Source organism: Pezoporus occidentalis, unplaced genomic scaffold (assembly GCF_034315485.1).
Source record: "Pezoporus occidentalis ecotype Australia unplaced genomic scaffold, CSIRO_AGI_Poc_V1 ctg90, whole genome shotgun sequence".
Classification (NCBI taxonomy): domain Eukaryota; kingdom Metazoa; phylum Chordata; class Aves; order Psittaciformes; family Psittacidae; genus Pezoporus; species Pezoporus occidentalis.
In genome coordinates this window covers 1,608,771-1,629,462 of record NW_026916263.1, presented here as the reverse complement: position 1 = coordinate 1,629,462, position 20,692 = coordinate 1,608,771, and the positions used below count along the sequence as shown (strand labels likewise).

The 20,692-nt window shown below is 36.2% G+C and overlaps 1 protein-coding gene across 13 annotated transcripts in view; it reads right to left on the bottom strand.

Moving 5' to 3' along the window:
- MEF2C (myocyte enhancer factor 2C) overlaps positions 1-20,692 on the bottom strand; it is a 124,246-nt gene that overhangs the window by 55,840 nt on the left and 47,714 nt on the right. For all 13 annotated transcript variants that reach the window (XM_062605206.1, XM_062605194.1, XM_062605202.1 and 10 more), the window contains exon 3: positions 9,563-9,766. In XM_062605206.1, the coding sequence (XP_062461190.1) occupies positions 9,563-9,766 (204 nt within the window). The remainder of the gene's footprint in view (positions 1-9,562; positions 9,767-20,692) is intronic.

The following is a 20,692-nucleotide window of genomic DNA, read 5'->3' as shown; positions in this document are numbered from 1 at the left end:
GTCATTGCTCATCTGGAAATAAAAGCCGTGGAAAGTCAAAAAAAAAACCCAAGGACCTTCGGAAAGTCAGCTATTTCTGACAGTAAGTTAGCTTCTGTGAAACAAAGCCTTGTCTTTCAGAAAGCATTTACGATCTATGAGGAAAAAAAATATATCCTTGGGCTAAAATGTTTATTGGCACCTAGAAGTCTGAAGAGAGCAAGTCAGGCCTGTGGTTTTTTGAGGGCACTTTATCATCGCCTGCATTCTCAAAGGGATCTGTGAATGAATAGAGCTGGATTACTCAGCCTTCTATTCCACGCCTATTCCTCTCCATTTTCCTTGGCAAGACTGAGAGCCAAGCTATTTTTAGCTAGGCAGTTTTCTATTTTTAGACAAATATCAGTTAAAAGACATTGTTAGAAAACTTAAAAAAAAGAAAAACACAAAAGGGGGATGGGATGAGGCTTCCCATCTCATATTGTGAAGCAAGCCCTTCAACCTGTAACTCCAGGCGTTTCAGCTGCTTCCAATCTTGGAAAAATAAAGAAAATTCAGAGTTCAGGGATTTAAAAATAAACCTACCCTCTGGCAAACAGACCAAAATACAACAAGCTGTTACTATGTGAAACAGTGACTACAAAAACAAAGAACATTCTCCAGTGACTAGATTGGGATAAAACTTTGGAACTATTAAATTACAAGAATGTTACACAGACATGTAAGATTTTTCCAGCCTCTCAGCCAGATATATGATGTTTTGGAGAAGGAAACACTGATCTGTGAAATAGACCTTGCTCTAAGAAATAGAAATTTAAGTTCCCAGTTTGAAAAACTACAAACAAGAGTTTGGAACACATTTATATTGTGCATATATTCTTCACCTTTGTCATCATAACATTTTTGTAACAGTTTGTCCAAAACATCTCCTAAGTTATTAAAATATTTTAAAAATGATTATTAATAATAAAAGTATAAAAGAAAAACAGCAGAGGGATATGACCAATAACAAGAACTGATCCTCAGTAAGTAAAAATCACAAGCTCCAGAGCCTCCTCAAAATATACTCAAAAGCAGATCTTGCTTTACGGCGTGTTTCACAGAAACGAACTTTGCATCCATTTTAATTTTCACTGTCCCTGTCCTCTTTTTCCAGGAATGAAAAACCAAGCTATCAGGATTGCTACTTCAGTTTCATTTGAGATATCTTAGGATAACAGATTATGTTTCACATCAATCAAATCCTTACTGCAAATAAACCATAGCAGAAAACTTTTGGAGATTTTTGTTGTTGGTGGTGGTGTTTGTTTTTTTTGTTTGTTTGTTTTTTTGAGAGAGAAAGCCAAACAAAACAACTCATTATGCAACTTTCCCTTAGCTGCATTTTTCAAGTACTGGATTAATTTGAAATATATTAATAAAAAAACTCTCAAACAGTAGTGTCAACATTTGACCCTCTACCTTTCTTCTAAGCTGCAAAGCATCAAGAATCTGTCACTTACTAGAGGCACAGAAACAGGATGCTGCAGAGTTATCAAGGACAGCTTAAACAATAACCTGTAGATGAAAAAGTAAAGAGTAAAAAATCTTATGTGGATAAGTGGGAGGAAGGGAATAAATTGCTATCTATTGGGTGTAGTAGAGGGACTGACTGAGACAGTTCCACTGACTGGAACAGCAGACCCATTAAGGGACTTCTTTGGACAGAAGAGAACTGCCTTCCACGATTTTCCAAAATCTTTTCTTGTGGTCTTGTAATAGCTAATATTTACATAAAGCCCAAATTGATGGAATAATAAGATTAGGTAAGAATATCAGTTTTTGTTTAAAAAATATGTATTTCTATATTAATTGTTTGGGAAAATGAAATTAAGATTGATAAAGTGGAGGGATTTTTTAGTATTTTTGAAAATGGGATATTTTCCTCTCCAAAATCTTTTTGTACTAATCATGGTTAGGAAAAACACAGAAAAAACTCACATGAGGATATTAGGTTACAAACACATTTTCAAAGGCACAAAACTCAGAAGGCAAACAAACATCACAAAAATGCTGAAGATCTTGAAGTGGATCGCATGATTTTGTCATACACAAGGTTAACAATAATGATTTGGCTCGTATTTACTAAAAATGAAACAAGAAGTAAGCATTTAGAAAGCCTAAATCATCATCCAAAGGAAATTTTTTGGCTAGTTGACCCATCTCAATCATACCCTGACCTGTGGAAACTGGTAATGGTAGCTATTTTTTTAACAAGCTGGTCTTCAATCAAATTACAAAGGAAATCAATAATGATACCCCCGTTTTACAGTTAGGGAAACTGAAGCATTAGGAGGAAATCTGACTTGTCCAAGGTCACACAACAGTATTTGGCAAAGCTATTAATAAAATCTGAGTCTCATGAGTCCTAGTCCAGGGCAGTATCCAATAGACTGTACTGTCGTTAGATCACCCTGAATAACCTTTCTTACATACAGAGTTACTTTCTATACTGTCCCAGATCTTCAGCCCATGGTAGCTGACACAATTCCCCTGATTTCAACAGCTGAAGAGCTGACTTGATATGTACTTTATGTCTTGTTTATATGCAGTAGCATGTTATGTTGATAAGAGAATACACTTACATCAACCAACCTACAGCAGTTGCCTTACTTTTCCTAAAAAGAGCACATTTATAGTTATATGGGCTTATTTACTACAAATATACAGGTAAGAAACTTAATTGATATGAAGAGGCTTTCAGAATCTAATTAACCTCCCAGCTAGTCATTAGCTCTGTGACCTTTAGAAATAATTGACAGAAGGATTTTTTTTTCTCTACATCTCATTCAGAGAGAATGCACACTAAGTGACTAATCCTACATGTGCTGTAGGACCCACAGCACACCTGTAAGAATTGATGAGATAATGCGCAGTAAGTCCATTAGCAAAACAGGACTGTGGCATTCCTCTCAGGCACAATACACTGACCACGTATCACACCATATGTATGCACCATTTGCTGTCTGAGCACCATCCTCATCAACTCCCAACCTTCCAATGTGCTAGAGCTGGACCAAGTGTAAAGCATGAAGTCCTTCTAGGCTGTGTAGTCATATTTCATGCCTGTGTTGCTGGTCATACTAAAAGTGATCGGATTCTTAATTCAAGCTAGTACTGCTACAAACTTGTGGAAGTATTCATTGTTTTATATCATGAATTGCATGTTGTTATTATACATATTATTTTAGATCAAAATGCTTTTCTAACAAGCAATGAGACACACATAAAAGCAAAATTCTCAATTCCACCCCCCTGTAGGGGTATTTGTTCCCTACTATCTTAACATTAAGGCCTGTAAAGATGTTTCTATGTGTTGTTAAACAGAAAGGATGTGCAGTCTGCAGGACAAATTTCACATGCCCATAAGCACACCTCTTCCCCTTGGGGGAAAATGCTGTTGAAAATGGCACTCATTTCTCCTGCTAAACCTCTCATTCTAATTTCCCTCACCAAATACAGGAGTCTGCTGGGGAAGGCAAAATACTCTGCAAAAGGTCAGCAGTCACTACAGCAATGAAGAGGCATGACCCCATGTAAAAAAAGTTAAAAATACAATGCTAGATGCTGACTATCCATGAAGAAGAATCCACAATTAGTAATTATTGAAATCTGAAATTAGACTACTTTTTCTCCCCGTGGCCCATCCAGCAACCCCATTACAATGGCCCTAGGATAATTAAAGTCTCCTAGAGTAGCTCAGGCTAATTTTTTATGAAGTCTTCTGTATCACTGACACAGTCTCTCCAAAATTACCCAACTTCTGTGAGAAAAGAGAGGGAAAAGATGATGGAGTGGCTTCAAGTGTAATGTAAAAAGTGGTTCCTAACAGCCAGACTGAAGCAGCATTATCTGAAGATGAGCAGTCCCTCAGAAATGGTCAAAAGATGGTCCTTGGTACAAGAGGTATAAACATTGTTTGATAGAAACAGGATTCATGTTGTCATGCATGCAGAATCATGTTACTGTATCATCATCATCACCTTATTTTGCTACCCATTCTTGCTGTGCTATGTCTGAAGTGGGGCTGTAAACACTTTGAGGTAGGACCTGTTAGTGTGCATTAGAACACAGCAGAATTGTAAGAGTGGGTGGGTGAAAGGGCATAGGATGCTTGATATGTATTCAGGCGAAAAACAAAAGAAAACAACCCACAGAGTAAAACAATGTACAGCTGAGAAGCCAAACGAGGATAAGGTTTTACTGAAGAAGGATATGGCAGTGTATTACAGAAGCTGACATCTTCCTATATGTAAAGTCCTATATGTTAAGGACCCTGAACTCTTTGGAAGTGTGAAAAAAAAGAAATGAGAAAAAAAGGAAGTTGAAGCCAGATGCCAGTAAAAGACAGAGCCAAAGGCAGATAGCAAAAGGGATATTCTGGAAAAGACCATGATCGATGTTATGGAAGAGTTTCCTCAAAGATAAAAGACAGCTGCAAATACCATGCAGATGTGTGTGCATGCATGCAAATTAGCAGTTTTGTGTAGTGAACTTTACAAAATTCAAAGAAGATTTGATGGGGGATCAGCATTGATAACATTGAGAACCTCAGTTAGCAAAGAGAAAAATGGAGGAAGTTTGTGTTGGTCCTCTTTTTTTCTCTACCAGTGATTGGTGGTATTGCAGAGAAGAACTGATGAGGTGGATGTATATTGGACAGAAAATGGAAGATCTGTTTAATGGGATGAATCTGAAAGGATTGATCTAGTAGGACAACTTGAATTAAAGGTAGTGACCCCTCCATCAGCAAAGGAATAGAAGCCAGTTGGAGAAAAGAAAGAGGGACAATAAGAGCAGCAGGGCCAAAGAAAATTCTGGATTTGGGGCTTAAGAAGAGCTGAAAGATGGCGTGGTTAGTGATCTGTGGAGGAATGATTTATGTGCATGCAGACAAAGGATCAGTGTATTAGATTCTGTATCTAAGAAACAGAATCAAAACCAAGACTTAGTGAAAAATCAATAGACGTCTGCTAAGGCTGAGACAGTATCTGATCCTTAGACATGAAAAAAGTGACAAGGAAGAAGGGACAATGACAGAAAAAACAGGCAGGATGTTTCACCTTAAATCAACAAATGCTTGGTGGCTCAGGGTTGTAATTAGCATTTGCAGCCAAGATGGAAATCAGATCATGTACCCCTTCTCTGAAATACACCCCCTACAATCTAATGGCCATGTCCTATCTGAGCTCCTGAACAGTGGGCTTATAGTGCTTTGGCACTGGGTTTGTGTCACTCACAGTATTGTGGCAGTGAAATATCAGTGAAATGCATTGTGTTACATCCACTTCTGCTTTACAGAAACAAGGAGAGGATCTGGCTGCGTCTTAAATAAATGCAAAAAAAATGCATAATGCACACGGCTTGTCTGTTGTAAAACTCTGGCATTTACTCTTACCCATTTACTCTCTGCTGTAAGAAAATATTGTCTAGTCCTACACAACTGTGCTGATAAACAACAAACTCATAAGGTAAGTTTTTTTTCTGATAGAGCAGATAGGAATTGGATGTATTGACAAACTCCTAAAGACAGACTGGAACTATAGTTGTAAAAACACTACCTCTGTACCGAAGATTGTGTGCCAAATGCCACAGGATTTTGTAGGAAAATGTAATCCCATTTTAAAGTAAAGATTTACAAACCTTCTAGTAATTATATTACAGGATTTTAAATGACAGCTGCTGAATATTTTGTTGTAAAGATTTTTTTTTTTCCTCAGTGTTGAAGGAGCCCTGCATGTTAAAACAGGTCACTATATCCAGCAACCAACATGTACTTTTCAACTGAAGCAAAACTGAAGAATGACTGTGGTGTGAGTGGTTTGGTTGGTGAGGACATAAAGGCTTCAGTTTGAAGAATCCAGTTAACTCTAAACAGAAGTCTCCAAATGAACTTTTTCTTTTTAAGAAATATATTTCTTTTTTAAGAAATATATTAACAAATACATTTCGTGCCTCCCCGCCCCCCCAACTTCCCTAAGACTGACAACAATTGTCACTGGTGCTTAAAATGAATAAACTTTAGTGTTGAATGTAAACATTTTCACCTTCATGAGTACACATTGATTTTTAGTTACCTGTGCATGCCTTAAGTATATTTACTGCATAATAACTGAAACACATTCAGCTGGTAAATAATTTTGTGGTCTAAACAGCTCAGATATCAATTATATCAATTATATTAATTGCATGTACATAAAATTACTACATGTTTAAAGAAAGTATAACCTTGCTGCGTGAATCATTAAACCAAAAGAACTCAGAGTAACAGTAACTGAACTTTACAATTTTATTCATGTTAGCCACTCCATTTTACATCATGACAGATGCAATCAGATCATACACCTAACAGGCTGGGTATGACCAAATTGCTTCATTTGCAGTAACAGAAGTATTAAAATGAATGTCAATGAGTTTTTCCCTTGAAAAAGAGTGCAATGTTTGTTACAGATATGACACTTGGTGTCTTTCAATGCTTCAAACAACAAATTATGGCTTGAAGACTCATTCCTTCAGAAATGCTAAATATAATTAAACCCAGTAATTAAACTGGAAACATTTGCTTAATAAAATTAACAGCTTTTGCCAGACCTACATGAAAATTAATGTAATTTTTCCATTTGAATAGCAGTGGTTTAACTTAAAAGTAATTAAATACATATTAGACCTACTTTGTTGCTTTCCTTTGAATATATATTGCTCAAGGAAGTTATATCACATTCTAATGACTGATAACATAGTTCTACCACAACCAAAAAGTAACTAGTTAATATTATGCTGAATGTGAACAGAAATTGGATTTTAAATTAAAGACCCTTACATGGTTGACAGTTATATTTCAGATTTTCATGTCTACGTAACAAAGTTTTCTTTCTCTGCTGCACAGAAATCTATGAGAACAGCTATGCCCTTTTCTCCCATTGAAATATAGTTCTTGAACAGTCATTTAGCTGAAAATGATCAGATTTAATAATACTGTCTGAATCTCAGCTGCTGTTGATTGCTCTGGAAGAACAAGATTAAAGACTTGTAAGTGTGAAATCTAGCTGTCTGAAAGTGATAAAAAAATGGACTTCTTGCAAGGAAAATATGTGTAATGTAGTTAGTTTAACTGATCAACTTAAATATTTAAATATGTGGCAGATTTATATTATGTATCTAAAAATATATCCAAACTACATGCCATTTCTCAGATTGCGTATTTTTCATGGTCTCTATTCCTCTATTGTACTCATAACTGTGACTTTAGTTATCAAGTAAAGGCACGATAATACGAAACCCTTGTCAAAATCTACACTCTGCACAGGTACTCCTTTGGTGAGTGTTGGCATTGCTGTGGCTTAAGTATTATATGTTACAGGCAGAACACTGCAAAACATGACAGGAAAATGATCAAATGACTAAATTCAGAGCTGACAGAACATACAGAAAAACTACAAATATGCACTTCATTTGGTCTTTTCTGCCTATTGTTAGATTATTCAATTTAGATAGTGCTTATTTCAATTATCTACTTTTATTTAGCTCCTTTTAGAGGAGTGAAAAGGGATGCCCATCAAATGTTTGGTATAGGCAGAAAATTACATATCTGCATGCATAACTGCCTACTAGCTTACCCAAACTGGGCCACTATTTTTGTAGGAAAGGGATTTTGCTGGTGCAGAGTGCTCTTTCTGAAACCCTGAAAGTTACAACAAAATAGACATTAATTTAAATTTTATATTTTCACTCAAGTTTCCTGAAAAACCACAATGCTCGTGATCAGAAGTATTCATTCATTGTGAAACAAGTAATAAATCTGTAACTACTGGCTTGCTTATTCCCACACAAAAGCCAGCAGGAAGAAGTAAAGATATCACAGAAAACTTTTCCTGCTAAGAATATTTTGGCTTTTTGCCACTGAGAAAGGACAGGTCATTTATTCTGGGGACAGAATTTGAATTCTGCTGGGCAGGACATGGGCTTTCAAGAGCTAGATGACAGGAAAGGCTTCATGTGCATACTGGAAATTTGAAGTAAGAGAAGAAAGGAGAAGATGGAGAGGAGGAAGAAATTATGCACTTTCCGCTTAGTCTTAACTCACATAAATTCTTGATCTCCTGTCAGAACCTCATCCTCTCCTAACAGGGGAGAAAATCTACTGGGAGATCACGAAGGAACCAAAACAGTATCATCCCATATGTTGACATAAGGGTAGACAGAAAAGTGATATATATTCCTGGGTTGCAGTCTTTGCCAATCTATGGTGGTGTGACTCTGACATCTTGTAAGAAGTGTGAAGATGCCTATTACAGAGTATTTTTCATCTGTCAAAACCACATTACATGTAATTCACACACTTACTTTCTTTCATTGCTGGTCTCAAACACATAACTAACCTAGGTGAAGATTCAAAAAGCACCAAAGTCTCATTTTAGACAACAACCAGATTATTTAAAAATCTGAAATCAGCACCTTAAATAAGATTTGAAGTAACCTAAGTGTATAGGCCAAGGTTTCCAATAGCATTTATCAATGAATTTTCACTGATTGTTAAGACAGGACCTCACCCTTCCAGTGCTTTTTAAAATTATACTATTAGAAGCCTATTCGCTTAGGTGCTATGAAAACAGGAGTTGCATTAAGTGACATAACCAGTTTTTTAGATATCACTCTGAGCATTTTGCTATGACAACAAAATCATTAAAAGCTTCATTTATTTTGCATGGCTTGAATCCTAATGTGATTATAAAGTAAACTCACTTTTTGGCAAGTATGTGAAGCTTAAACTTGAAAAAACATAAAATTTTAATTAATAATTTTCAGTAATTGCAAATAAAACTTTCCCTATGTAATTAAAAGAATAATTACCAGGTGTGTCTAGATTTCTGGAAGTACTGCTTTGATGCTGTTATTATTATGTTATGGTAATGGCATTCTGTGTGAGGTAGCTAAAACATTTGGTTTTGTGCAGTTCATAAGCAAAGTCTTCTTGCATTTAATCCAACCTCCTTCCTCTGTAAATAACCAGAAATCTAAACAAGTCAGTTGAATGCCTGAAAGCATTGATTTTAAATATTTTTCCTTGGCATATTTTACAACATATTTTTTGTTTTCTCCTGGACAAAGCACATTATAACTTTTGGAGTGAGAAGATAAAGGACACCAGTGTTCTGGAAAACATGTCACCAGGAGCAACTAAGAGGCAAGAGGGAGATTCAGCTTGGAGGTAGTGGTCAAGGCATGGAGAGAGCTAATGGGACATAGCAGCACAACAGGCTTGATGACAGGGAGGCAGAGAACCCATACCTGGAGTTTCTGCTGAGCCTGCGGGACTCAGCAGGATAGAATTTACAGCTCACATAAGACATGGATTCCCTCCAGTCTCTGCTGCACCACCTCCAACCCCCAAGCCAATCCTCTCTTATCCCTGTTGTGCTCTCCTGCTGTTATGTCACCTCCAGGGTACATTCTACAGCCCTTGAGAAAGATGATCATGCCTTTTGCTTTGAGTCCTTGCACCTCAGAGTAGAATAAAGAATCCTCACAGAACACAAAATCTTACCTCAACAATATCTGAATTTGTTCGACTCTCGTGAGGCTCATTGTACTCAGTATATTTCAGCAACACTTTGTCCATGTCAGTGCTAGCATACTGGAAAAGTTTGTTGGTGCTGTTGAAGATGATCAGAGCAATCTCACAGTCACATAAAACACTCAGCTCATAAGCCTTCTTCATTAACCCGAATTTCCTCTTAGTAAATGTCACCTGGAAAAAAAGAAAGGTCCATCAGAAATCTCTGATCTGGCTTTTGCAGTCCTTTTTTTTTTGGAATAAAATCTGTGACTGTGAATTGAACATGTTCAAAGGCGAATGCATAAATATATAGTTCTAAAATAGAATGTAAGTATACGTGCATGCTACTGAAGTAAGGAAATACACAAAATTCTCAGCACAAAATCAGAAGTACAGTTAAAGAGCATGGGACATTTTCATTATCATTAAATCGTGCTATGAAGTGTCTTTGTAACTGCATACATCTTTCCCATCAACATTTTAAAACGGCATTTGAGTTTGAAAACATGCAGTAAATTATTATCTTTGATAGTGACTGACTTTGATTCCATGCCCCCTAAATCCTGCTAGATTTTTAGTGAAGAAATAATTTCACACAGTGTTTCAGTTGTGTAAAATAAACTGTTCATATAAACACACATGATAATTTTTAAGAAATATGATGTTTTAAAAATTCAGACACTCATGAGAAATGAGCAAAAAGAAGAAACAGGAGCTGGGCAGCAACAAATGCCTTGAAACAAGGTCTTTGCTAAACAAGACATAGCATAATTTATTTCATTTCAAATTAGATGCTTAGAAATACGAACTGTCATTTTTTAGTACAAATTCTTAGGGTCATGTTATGAAGGAAAAAACAGGAACATGCTTATAGGTTTCCATTAGCCCAGCTAATGCCCTGACATCATGCAAAACCTAGGCAGTATGAAAAATATTGTTACTCTGTATAAAACCATAATTTTCCACAGGGACTGTTTTGACAATGAAAGACCTGCATATCATTTTTTTTTTCCCTCTTCTTTTCTGCACTATCTTACAAGTTCCAGTAAGACATGTGACTCAGAATAAGAAACTACCATAAGCTGTTTAAGCTAATTGTATGGTTGAGTTTTTCTACTTCTTCCGCTTCTTCATATATGGAATTTCCATTAAGCATATATAACAACTACGATTTTGTTTACATCAATTTTTTTCTCTAATAATTCTCAGTGACTAGAATTTTTATGATCAAAATATGGCTTTGGTAAACTTATTATTAATCAAATTTAACATGTGGTCAAGATCTTTCATAGCTCAAGGACAGACACATGACCAAGTTTATGGTTCTGCCGAATCCTGTGCTTGTTGCTACCATAAGCAATAGCACCCCTGCACTTTAATGCTGAAGCAGGAAGTTTCATCTGTACGTAGTTTGTATGGCTGCTGTTTTATCTTGTCACACTCTTAACGCAAGTTAATGCTAATTACGACCCCAGACTACCTTAAAATCCCAGCACATCAGGCCATGGAAAACATGATCTTTAAGTATTGCTAATCCCTATTTGCTAGTCCACCTCAGAAAGATGAGGTTCTGTGCTAACACCATGAGCACGTATTCTCCCAAATGTATACTGAATGTTACTCCTCTTATTGTTGTTTCAATCTCCTTAGCCTCTGTCAATGTATTGTTAAGATGAACAACCATTATACACAACTACTCAAGCATTTTAAAAACACACTTTCCACAGCACTGGTCTCAAGGATGATTAATTGATAGTAAGCTCTTTCTAAATTTGTCTGTCTCAATGGTTTTTGATATTTGGAATGAAAAATGAGGCAGGTAACAAAACTCCATTCAAATTCTGGAAAAAAAACCCTCCCATCTTTCAAATACTCTTTTAATGTTTTCCCTGATTACACAAAATTGCAATGCATTTGTTGAAACATATGTATCTATAAAAGCATGTTTGAAAAAGGTAAACACACAGAAATTAACATGTACTAACTCAAAATAATTTTCTGCTTCTAAAATGCCTTTCAATCAACTTTTTGACTACAGTGCTGTAGGCACAGTGTCTCTGTATGGTATGGTTTCTGTTGCACAGAAACCTCAGAATTTAGCATGTTACAGCTTCCTACTATCAAAGCACACTCCAGTACAAAAATATCTTTAAAGCTACTCTTTGTGTTTACTATTAGGTGCTCCTGAACATTTAGAATAACCACACAGCTGTGCAACGTAGCACATGCTTATTTCATAATACTTACCACCAGAATGATAGTGGTTAGAGTTCCTCTTTTTTTTCCCTTTTTTTTTTTTTTTTGTGGAAAGTGTATTAAAGAGCAACAAATCAGATGGATTCCCCCCCCCAATATAATCTTAATTGCTTTAAATCTGATTTGTTTTTAAACCCTTGACCTTTCTCACATTTTCTCAATCTACCTGATAATGCTTTCTGCCACTGCTGATAAAGGTGTTAAAAACAATTGTATCTACTACTGTTTCTACAGTAATCTGGAATATTACTTTTTAAATATACCATTCATTGTGGCTTATATTTGCATATATATACATAAAATATATATGTAAATTTATTATGCTTTTACAACAGTTTATAGTAGGGGTGAGCAAATGTTTAGGGAAACATCAGTAACTTCAGAAAAGACGAAGAATACTCTTCAAGCCATTAAAAAGAAATTAACTTTTTACACACTTTCTTCTATGTGGCTACATAAGAAAGATGAATATACCTATCTTTCATATGTTAAAATATTTTTGTGAAAAATATAAGTAGACAGCATCTTAATTACTTAACTTTTTTTTGGGTCTCAATTTGTTAACCTTTTATTATGTTAATTGCATTCACCCACCCTGAAAGTATCTAATAAATATAGTCTAAGGTAAGAGATAATATTCTAGTACTGCAGAAATTTCACTGAAATGAAATGGTAAAAATAAGCAAAAATAATTTAAAATATTTGGTCTCCTTTGTCTAGGTGAAAGGCAGTGTGCAACCTTACATGTAAGAAGCTCTGACTGCTTGAACTGAGTTAGTGCTGGGAATGAACAGGTCACATACAATCCACATGAACAGAAGCTTTCATGTAGCTGTAGCTGAAGTACCAAAATATCCAGGTGGTCACACAGTCATCATACACTGTGTTCATAGTTCTCAGTCATGATAGTGTCATATAACAAATGACAATGTCAGTACTTTGTCATTTGACATAAAGAATACTAGTGAGACTGAAAGAAAGTACACATACAGAGACATATTTAAAAAGGGACACCAAAAAAGTACTATTTTGTTTAATATCTGACTTTTTTTTCAGCATCAGGAATCAAATACTAAATGGCCTTTACTGACACTATTAATCAAGATAGACCAGCGCAAGGGTAGCTTGAGTTAGCTCAGGAGTTGACAGTCGTGGTCGGACACTTCCTGATTGCCTAAGCAGCCTTTTTTTCCAACCAGATTTGGATATCCCACATGCCCTTGGTCATCGTGCTTGTAGTAAGCGTGGTTAAAGCCCTTCCCAAGTCTTCGCTCGCGAAGCCAAGCCATCATCATCAGTCAAGATATGATTAATTATCCCTGCTGTCTAAACCACTGCTGATTTGTAGGTGTTTTTCAGTGCACAAATCTCCTCCTCTTTAGGAGAATGATAGGCAATTTAGGAAGTTCTCTCTTTTTGGGGTACATAATGTTTTATAATGACAGTGTGAGAACTGGGGAGAATGAAAATGGATTGAAGGGAGGAAGTGGAACTGATCAGAGGCCAGCATTCAACTGTCTTTAAAACCTCTTAAAGCATGTGTATATTAAAGACATGGTTTGAAACACTGCCACTATTTCTAAATACTGTTATCAGGTGCTTTTATGCATCATTTTACATGTATGGCAAGAAAATCCCAGTGTGGGGAGAGTACTACATTTACCTCTGAAACATACCAAAAAATAACCTAATTCCATCCCTTTGTACTAACTGAAAACCCACTAGTCTGTTACATTTGTCTTAGATGATTTTGCATATTTAAAGGTTATGTTTAGAAATTTAAGAGCCAAACTGCCATCATAACAGGAATGGTAGTACCGCAAAGGCAGGTTACTAAATGCTGCAGTATTTTCTATATGAATAAGCATAAATGATGATGAGTTTATAGGCTGTGAGCAAATCAGATGCTGCTTACAAGTATTGGGAAAGTAAAAGAAAAATAATCAAACAAAAAAACCCTGGTGAAGTAGCCAGCTTCCAGCTTCCTTGATTCAAATCAAGGCAAGATTTTTATGCACTTCTGATGAAATTCTATCTAAAGATGAAAACCACTGCATGTGCTAAAGGAAAGGCATTAAAGCCCAAGATTATTAAAAGGATGTTTTTCTACTTCAACTCTGGCTCTTCAATGCCATGGAAACATCTCCCAACTAGCTCTTCATGCATAAAGCTGCAAGAGTTTTGTGAGAGATGGTTCATGGACTAGCCATTGTAATGTCTGTAAATGGGGCTGTAGGCAGCCCAAATTGAAGTGTGCACATCACACACTGTGATACGTTCCACTTAGAGGGTAATTTGGCTCAGAGTAGACTTCCTTGTTTAATCACTAGTAAGTAAAACCTACTTGAAACAAACTACAAGACAATGTCGTTTGGTTGCAAGTATGAATTTCTTCACATGCTGAAATTTAATATAAATATGTGTGTGTATAAATGGTGATACTGGCCTTGGTAATAGCTTTTATTTAACTAAATTGGTAACAACAATTACATGTTTCTTATAGATATTAACACATCAGTGGAGGAACAGAAGCCAACATAAATATTCCCATTTAATGAACACGGCCTTCACAATACAGTATTTTTTTTTTTTTGTAATGTAGGCTTTGTTTCTTTTTATACTTTTGTGTGAGTTGGTTTGGGATTATTTTATTTTATTTTTAATTCAGGTCCTTTACTACTTTTTCTGAAATCTCACGCACCCCAAAATGTTGAGCCATAACAGCACGCTGTATTTGTCAGTAACAGCTACAGCATATGTGCTAACATTTTACATTTTTGAAGTAGGAGTCCTGTGAGCTTTCAAGCAATTAAGCCCAGCCAGTGGCAAAATATCAGCATTCCCATTACATCTTCCTATCCTGATTATAAAGATATATAGCTGCTGACATAGGAAAATGAGAGAAACAGTGAATTTGTACATAAACCTTCCCATATACATTTGCTGACATTAAACATCTGTGGGAAGATTAGGAAAATTAGAGAAAACTTCCCCCCAGTCTCCCAACTGAGAAAAAAAGTCGTTCATGACAACACGTATGAGTGACTAGTGAAAAACAGAGACCACTGATGCACAGAAGTATCTGATGAAGACACTGCCTGGTCAAGAAGAAATATTGCTCTCTGTATTTCATATGGAAAGTCAAAATTTCTGCCAGAGGGAGTGGAGCAAGCATGGTAGGTATGATGTATGTGACAAAGAGGAGGCATTGCATGAACGATATAACTTCAAACATAGTAAAGCCAAGTTGGCCATGTATAAACCAAGAGGCTCTTGACTAAAATGTCCCTGCAGGCACCCAATCCTATCATATGTTCATACCCCAAATAACTACTGTGGAGGCTACAGATCTTGCCATGTTCTCTCTTCCCCTTCCTCCTGTTTGATTCTTGTTTAGACCTGCTTGTCATATGAAGAGGCCTGGCTGCAACAATCTTTGCAGTGATCCTCAGTGTGACGGGAAGCAGCACCAGACAAGGATTCACTTTAGACAAGCCTCCCTTTATGCCATAGCTGGGCATGCCATATGAAATGAAAGACCCTTTAAAGAGCAGAGAAGGACCTTCATCAGCCTGTTTCCATGTTCTTATAACCCTCCAGCATAATTTACAGGGATAAGACAGCAGTGATTTTATGCTGCTGAAAGAGCTATTGTCCCAGAAAGCCTCAAGCATATTGAGCTACAACTTGCTGAACAGTCCAGATAAAGAGGAGTTCTAAGCAGGATGCCCTAAAATTATAGCTATAACAAATAAAATGTTAATGATTAATCTGTATAAAAAAGGTTTTGTACTTGCATGTTACGCCCCATTTTTAGTATATTAGTACATAAAAAATACTTAAAATAGTGATATTATTCAATCTGCCTAAATCCAACACATGATGGTGGGTCTCTCATACAAATTTTTTCTTTGTAATTGAAAACAGGAGGGATAATTGGAAGCTCTATTAATTAACAGATGATATAGCAGCTCAGAAATTAGCAGGTTAGGCAGTATCAATATGCTTCTCACTTTAACTTACAAATTAAGATCTAAAAGCAGACAGGGATGCAAGGGTAATAATGGTTAATCTCTGGTACTTCATTTCCTTATGTTAAACAGAGATAAGATTAGGTCCATTACGGATAGAGGTACAGATACGTATGTATTTTAAGCAGACAACATCATCTGTATCACAACTACAGTAGCCAATACAATGCACAAGAAAGAAGACGTCTTTTTTTTTTTTGTATGCTATCACCAGTTCTGGCAGGTACAAATAGATGTTTAGGTAAAAAACATGTTTACTAGTTCTGTGCAGATAAAATGTTCATAAGGTAAAGGTCAAAGAATATTTCATTCCCTGCTGAGCAAATGGTCAGGAAGCACATTTGTCTGCATTTCCTGTCATAACAGGAAGAGTGTAACTTCTTCCTCTCCACAATGGCTTCAGTTCTGCTTCCCACCTCCAGGTTTCTCCCCCAGGGCTTTCCAAACTATTCCTTGCAAGACAGCCTTCTCGCCTGTGTCTGCACTGGTTTTCAGCTCTGCCGTGCTGGCAGATGCCTCATTCACTACCGCACTCTCTCAGGCCTCTTGCTCACACTTCAAATTAAAAGTAATTTGACCTAAATATTTACCGTATGCTAATTCACTCTAAATTATGCTCAGAACATACATTTGTAACACAAGCACACTTAACTTTAAACGTAATTTGTTCTAGAAATTCACGGTTCAGTTCAGCAGCTCTCTTAAAACCTTACTTCTCAGATAATCTGGCATGACGTGAAAAGTGCAGCCAGAGTTGTTCAGATCATAACAATTTAGGTGCCATGAAAACTTGGGGTGTATTACCTGTTTACAGAAAACCTAACTACATCTGAAATAAGATGAAAAAGAGCAGGACCCAGGCCTAATTGCAACACTATATTCCAAGTATATGTCTTACTATATACAGTTTAATGGAAGCAAGAGAAGGAATTCAGATATGTAAAAGATAAAAAGCATGTGATGTTTAAGACAAATGTTCATTGAACAGAATGATGCCTAATTGCATAGTTAAGCAGTTATGTTTTCTTACGAAAAACTTTCCCTGGGGCTAAAAAATCACATAATCTCAGATCTTGAATCAAATTAAGACACTTCATGAGGGAAGACTGAGAATACAAAAAGATGGGTGGAAAAAACTTTGTTATCTAACTTGTGTCCATGTTAGCACTAATATGCAAGTCTCTCTTTCTACAGAGGAGTTTCTGATTCAACTGAGATCTTTTACTCTTTCAAACAGAGCTGAAACACAGATGAAGATAGAGACATGAGGCTGAAACTAGTTTTGACTAGCAGCATTAGGCATTGAAGTGTGTAGAACAAATCTAGGTCTTCCTGCAAACTGTCATTTCCCTCCAGGATGCTCTTCACCTGCCCCATAACCTCACTTTACTTATCTGCTTTCATTTGTTTTCTATTGAGTGGATAGCTGCAGTAAGTGTTGGTTTATAACTTTATGGGTTTGTTGGAATCAAAGAATGATAAAATGTCTGTGCAAGAAAAGTTAAACAGCAAGTATTTGTTACTATTGTACTCCACAGAATCACAAAGACATAGTTTAAAAAGGGTGTCTTAAGCACTTTAACACTGAAGTATATACTTCCTATGGTATTTAATAACACCTAAGCTCCCAGCAGCTTGCATACATTGAAAGAGAAGTTTTAAACAGTATATAGAATCATTAGCGAAGCTCAACTTGGTTCTAATTGTGGACCTGTCAACAGTATACTTCAGAAGCAGAAAAAAAAATGCAGAACTAATGAGCAGGATGATCAGAGGGATAAAAAATGGTGGATCACCATGTAAGACCCTGATATTTCTTAACACTAACTAGAAAAAACAGCAGATTAAAAGCAAGAGTGTGTTCCAGACCCAATACCAGAATGTCATTGGGTCAATATGCCTTCTTTCCTGGGTCAATGTACCTCTGGATTTAGCTCACAGAACATGGATTTAATGAGATGCTTTGTAAGTGACCTAGTATAACAGTAATACAATATCATTTACGTCATTATACCTATTTATTTTAGGCCTGGGCAGCCCTGTCTGGACTGTTGAAGAGTTTCATATGATCCCAGTCTACAGCAGACCACAAAAGGTCTTCCCTAAAACTAACAAAATATTTTAAATTGATGAAAAACAAATAGAGAATACAAGGACTTTTCTGAAGCAGATGAACGTAATTTTTTCTTTTGTGTGTTGACCATAATAGAGCCAGTTGAATTATTTGTCAATTAAGAAAAACCATGAAAATAAAGTTCACCCATGTTTTTGCAAATGCCCTTCTTCTTTTTTTTTTTTTTTTTTTTACTTTTTTCTTTTAACCAACCCAGAAATCTTCACAGCAGCCTTCTCCAATTTGCCCCATTGAAATTTCTGCGCAAAGACCTTGTAGCTGTCAGGAGCTTGAATATCCGATGTCAGTGCTAATATTTTTGGTTGTTGGTTCTATTTGTGGTGCAAATAATATCATGTATGCAGTCTATTTGAATCTGGCTGCTTATAATAGGATTCTCTTAAGAGTTTTCATTTCCATTTAATATCATGATGGCAACTAAACTACATGAATAAATACACATTAACTCTAGCCCTGGCAGTTCATACTCCTGTGGCTAAAAGCAAAGTGAAAGGGAAGTTTTCAGATGTTTTTTTTTTAAACTTTCTTAGGCGAAGAGAATTTCTCATCACTCACAGAAGATTTAAACATCCTTGCCATCTTTGTCAGCACAGGGTAGCTACAAGGGCCAGGAAAACACAGCCAACTTGCAGCCCACATGAAACAACGGTAAATTAATGGCTCCTCCTAGTTAAAAGCCTGAATTCTGCACTCACTGAAATCAATGACAGAGCTCTTATGCAGTCCAGGGTAAAAGGATTAGGCCTCTAATGTCTAGGTTGCAGTAGTTTAACTTAACTCAAAATGTCAAAGTTTGAAATAGTTTTTGGAAAAGGGCAGGTCATGCCCCATACTACACATTTCTATAAGATTTGCAGCCAGACATCTGACTACAGACAGTTTCAACTTACATTTATTACCAGAATGGTCACTAAAGTACACAAATCCAACCAACTAGACTAGACCAAATGAAATCCTCTTGAAGGGAGGTCAGCACTATTTTTGTCCTTCCCAATCACTCTGAGCAGTAGGGGTGTACCTTAGCACCACAGCAGACAGTAGTGTGGAAGAAAATGGCTGTTATACCGATAGAACAAGTACTCCATTCAATGGTTAACGTAAACAGCTACTCAGGACACTGGGCAAATGAATGGAAAAGCAGGGACAGAAATCACCTTCTGCAGGTCTTGCAACCACTTAAACCCTTTAGCAAAATCTCTGTTATACAGATTCACCTTTTGCACTGGGAGAAGGCAGAAGAATTAAACTATTGCTGTATCCTCTCATTTGATATGTGTTCCACTTATTTTTCCCTGCATGTGCTGTCCTGCAGAGAATTTATGTGCTTGAAAACAGCTGAGGATGCACTATCCGTGTATATCATATTCCCATCTAGCATGCCTTGTATTGTGAAACCACACTACGTTTGAATATAGCAACAGTAAGGCAGTTTCAAGTCAACAGATTTGCTGCTGTTCTTGAAAACATGCTTTGGTGAGGTAGTAAGAAAGAAAAAGAAACAATCTCCAGCCATATCATGTTAAATGGAGCTACAAATAAGCTTTGTGGAACTGTGCTTCAGCTGGTATCTTAAAATTATTAATAAAAAACTTTTGACCTTTTTTTTTTTTTTTTCCCTGTGCAACCTTTTAATCTTTTCTGTGCATTCAAACCTGTTTACATCATAAAATAAGGATAATATTGGAATATAAACTATTTTAAGATTACTGGAAGCGTGTAGGTTAGAAAACAAGAATTACCTGGTGCATCTTCGCTGAAGCAACAACAGCTCATGGAATACATTGAATTTAAAGAAACAGTAAGGCTTGTGAAAGGGTACTTTTCATGTTAATGGTTAAAAGATCAATCAGCTATTAGTGAAAATCCAGTTGTATCTAATCACACATATTTTGCTACAACTAAAAAGTCTGATAGCACAGTCCAAACGAATCAATGGAAATCTTTTCATTGGCTTCACTGAGCTTTAAAGCAAGGCACTAAGTGCAAAGAGAACAAAAGTAGTAGAAACATTTTGTAAATTATGTTCCAATAAATTAAGAGAAATGAGAAGCAGTATCAAGCCAATTACAGCATGTGGAGGGTAAAGTAATGTAAATCTATACCTTCAGCCTCACTGTGACTATTCAACATGATTGATATTACCAAATAAGCAAGACAAAATAAGCTAGCAAGACAAACATTTTCTGTATGAATACTATAGTTCTCAGTATTCTAGCATTATAGTTTTAGTTATAACTTTTTAGCTCTGAACACTGGTGCTACAATTCTTGAAACTCTACTGTGAATGACTTGAAAGACTATCTGTCTTCATTTCTGAAGTAAATTTAGCCTCTTGAAAGACATCTCTTTGACAAAACCGGGGATTAAGTTCTCCATAAATCCAGTATTTGAGTAAGCAAGTTGACACTGAAGCTATTGCATGAACTAATGTTACTAATGGCAAATTCCTGTAGTGTCATTTACAAAATAATTCAGGTTCACTTCAAAACGAAACCATGGTAGTATGGGGAAGTTCCAAACAACTAGCTGCTAATTAACTAATATTTAACGATATAGTCAAACCCAATTTCAATTCAAAGCTATAAACCAATTAAAACAAATATGTTGATGGTTTTATATCGATTGATTTATTGATTTTTGGCTTGGCCCATAGCAATAGGCAATCTCTAGGGAAAACACAAAGTGTATCCATCATAA